The following is a 3454-nucleotide window of genomic DNA, read 5'->3' as shown; positions in this document are numbered from 1 at the left end:
TCATAAAGATCTTTTCACTTTGACCGAGTGTGTTACATTCCAAATATTAAAAATTATGATAAACAAAAAATTATTAATTTAATAATGAAAAGAGACTTTAGTTTTAAAAAATTAACTACTCATTTAGTTGAACAAAAGATCTCTTTAAAAATGTTGTGACATTGGTATTCACTATATTTTCCCCAATATTAGAATTTAACACTAGTTGACCAAATGGAAATCCTATCACATATCCGGTAAAACTTTGAAGCATACCAAATGGATTATCATGAACAAAAAGTCTTAAGATATGTGAAACGTACTTCAATTGATTTGAGTTCAAGATTAAATGAGTTGAGGTCATGGATCAATAATTAATCTAACCACTAATAAGTAACATTATCTTCCCTCACCTAGAATTAAAAGATGAATAAAAGTTGTAACCAAAAGAAAGATGAATAAAAGTGTCAAAGAATTAGTTGACATAAAACAATATCATACTTCCATTCTATTAATTAAAAGCCATGTTTTTTTTCTAGCTAGTAGCACTATAACTTTATCTTTCTTCTCTTTCATTTTTTTTTCTTCTAAGACTATCTTAAAGAGCTAGTAGTTGTTCCATATTGATAGGATGTGTATATTTTGAAAGTCCATTATAAAGTTTATCCACAATGATTCTAGTGGCTGCCTCAGTTGGATGAACTTGATCCCAAAATATATGGTCTTGTCTATTTGCACAAATGATTGAAATTGGTGTACATAGAAATTGAGCATTAAGCTCACCAAGTCCACAACAAGCACCTTTCACATCTACAAATCCTGAAAAAAGATGTGTCATTTTATTTAAAAATAATTTTCACTTATCAATTTCTATTTAAATAATGAAAAAACATAGGATATATACCATAAGAAGATGGATTTTGAGTGAGGTCTTGGATGGCAGCATAAGTATCAAAGTAAGAGTAACTTAAGTTCTTGTTCTTCAATTTCAAATCCTTCAACATAATTTGAAGGATTTCATTATATTTCATTGACAATAAATTAGCTTCTGAAAAGCATTCTGTTTTGTTCTTAAGCCTACTTATTGGGCAGCATCCAATTGGACTAAGACCAATAATCTCAAATTTCCTTGCACCATTGTTGTATAGTCTCTGCCAAAAAAATAGCAATTCAAAATTGAAATTTAAATAAAAATCGTTCTCTGAATGTTAATTCAGCTCAGCTCAGTTGATGGTTGCAGAATATTTATGTGTATTTACCTGAAGTTGAACTTTTAGCGAGGAAGCCATGGAATCGACATATTGTTGAGGAGTGTTTTTCTTTGGAAGATCCAATGAATTATAATAACCAAATATATCATTGCTTCCAATCACAACAATGAATATGGATTTTGAGAGGTGTTTCTGAAGCCTAGATGCTTCTACTTGTTGTGTCAATTGTTCATACACATTTGAATAATAATCCACTTGCTTTGTCAAAGGTATTGATTGCCTCTGCAATAAAAATGTAGTATTTTTATCGTACAAAATACAAAAACTTAGTCTACCGTGGGTCACCATTATCGCACGTTTAAGTATTTAAAAATTTTCTTACCAAATTTTCATCATTGCCATTAAAAATTCCAGCACCTCCAGATGCAAAATTAACGCCATTCAAGAATGATACATTTTTGTTGTAGTTGAATTTTGAAACTAGGGATAGGTATGGTGGTGAGGTGGCAAGGCCTAATTTTTCAGCTGCAACCAACCATTGCAAATATTAGCAAAAGATAATCCAAAATAATTGTCGTTTTAAAAAAATTATTTATTTCAAAATATTTATCACTTTATCTATACAATTTTTTTCATTTTTTTATTATACCTTCTAATTAATATTCTTAATTTATTATTTTATTTAATTTTATATTAATGTAAATTCAAATATATTAGTAATTAATAAAGATAATTTGATAAAATTATTATTCTCTTTTTTATTTATTATATTTTTTAATCTTTGTAAAAATATTAAATATGATATTTATTTTAAGGCGAGGAGTAATTTTTATTACTATTAACAATGGTACTATTTATGAATGCCTCCAACAAAAGATCAATAAGTCAATAGCATTAAATGTTGGTCATTTATAGTACAAATTTCCCTTACCCTCTTGTGAGGTTTTTCTGCCAATACCATTTTTTTTTCCATTTTAACATCTTTTAAAAATAATTTTTAAATTATTGAAAATAACTTCCACCTATTTTTAGAATCAAAATAAAAAAAATTGAGGAAAAGAAATTGAAAGGCTTATAATGCTAAAAAAAAATTCATTGGTCCACATGCAATCCAAGAAATAGATATGACTTTTCTTATCGATTCAAGTCAACAAAGAGAATAGATATAATCATTGATCCAAATTTTAAAAATATCATTGAATTTTGTTTTCATCTAAGTTAAGTATTCAATCGATTTCAAAATTTGTTAGAAAATCTATATTATGTTATAATGATCATTCAAAAAAATTGTTATTAAAGGTCTACCAATTAACTTTTATATTTTTGACTATGTTTTCTTGCAAAATAACCTAAATTTTTTTGCAGGAAACATTTGATATAATATAGTGAAACTCTGAGATACTAATATTTATTTTCTGTGAAATTTAATTTGTGTCTAAATAAAATTTATATAATAAAAAAGTGTATAGAATTTAGGACAACTTACCAATCAAATCAGCAGCATTTTTGCCATTGCTAAACCTTCCCGTTGGCAACTTAGTTGGAAAATCAATGCCATAGTGAGGAAGAACAGCCTTCACAAGAGAAAGAGTCAAGTAATTGTTGTTGCCAACATCAACAAGTGAATCTCCAAACACATAAACAGCAGGAACCTTTTGAGCTTCTAAGAACAATCCTAAATTCAATATTAACAAAGAGATAAAGAGAAAGGAATTTTTCATCATATAATATAACTAAGGAATTAAATATCTATAATGGAATTTGTTTTTTTCTTTCTAGTGTGTGTGGAGTTTGAGAATGCTTGGTAAGATATTTATACAAGAAGAAATGAGGACAAATGTAAAAGATATGTGTGGAAACAAGAATTTTTGGTTACTATGAAATAATGGAGCAAAGAGACATGCATGAATAGTGGCTATTGTGACCATACAAAATAGTAGATGATTTAAAGTCTATTATTGTGTTTTCTTATAAAACGGTGGTATGACAAATATAAATTATTCATATCAAGTATTATAGGGAAGAATTTGAGTGTGTAAATGCAAAAATGTTGAAAAGATTGAGAATTTTCAGCTTTAAAATCTTATCCGATTTGAAATATATTAATCATTGCGATAGTTGTGTAAATACATAATTATAAAAAATATATAAATTCTTAATCTCTAGTCAATTTTTTTTTGTTAAAAGTCTACATATATAGTTTTTTTTTGTTTAAAAGTATATATAATATAAGATTTTGCGGTTAAAAGTATATATAAAATATA

General features: G+C 26.8%; 1 protein-coding gene across 1 annotated transcript; it reads right to left on the bottom strand.

Annotated features, from left to right (window-relative positions):
* Window positions 1-458: 458 nt before the first annotated feature.
* On the bottom strand, window positions 459-3151 carry LOC127084900 (GDSL esterase/lipase At5g55050). The gene is made up of 5 exons (XM_051025423.1): window positions 2677-3151; window positions 1573-1715; window positions 1239-1472; window positions 884-1130; window positions 459-798 (listed from the first exon to the last, which is right to left on the bottom strand). Exons 1-5 carry the CDS (start codon window positions 2912-2914, stop codon window positions 578-580), a joined length of 1083 nt encoding a protein of 360 aa, XP_050881380.1. The 5' UTR covers window positions 2915-3151; the 3' UTR covers window positions 459-577.
* Window positions 3152-3454: the final 303 nt, after the last annotated feature.

Source organism: Lathyrus oleraceus, chromosome 5 (assembly GCF_024323335.1).
Source record: "Lathyrus oleraceus cultivar Zhongwan6 chromosome 5, CAAS_Psat_ZW6_1.0, whole genome shotgun sequence".
In the NCBI taxonomy this organism is placed as follows: Eukaryota; Viridiplantae; Streptophyta; class Magnoliopsida; order Fabales; family Fabaceae; genus Lathyrus; species Lathyrus oleraceus.
The sequence above is the reverse complement of the archived record's forward strand: the minus strand, read 5'-3'. Positions and strand labels throughout refer to the sequence as shown.

What these genes read in the sequence shown, in the direction of transcription:
- LOC127084900 (XM_051025423.1), bottom strand. Translation starts at nt 2,914, where the DNA reads ATGATGAAAAATTCCTTTCTCTTTATCTCTTTGTTAATATTGAATTTA. An exon ending in AAATGCTGCTGATTTGATTG is followed by an intron (nt 1,716 to 2,676) that starts GTAAGTTGTCCT and finishes GGTTGGTTGCAG; the next exon opens with CTGAAAAATTAGGCCTTGCC. An exon ending in ATGGCAATGATGAAAATTTG is followed by an intron (nt 1,473 to 1,572) that starts GTAAGAAAATTT and finishes TTTTTATTGCAG; the next exon opens with AGGCAATCAATACCTTTGAC.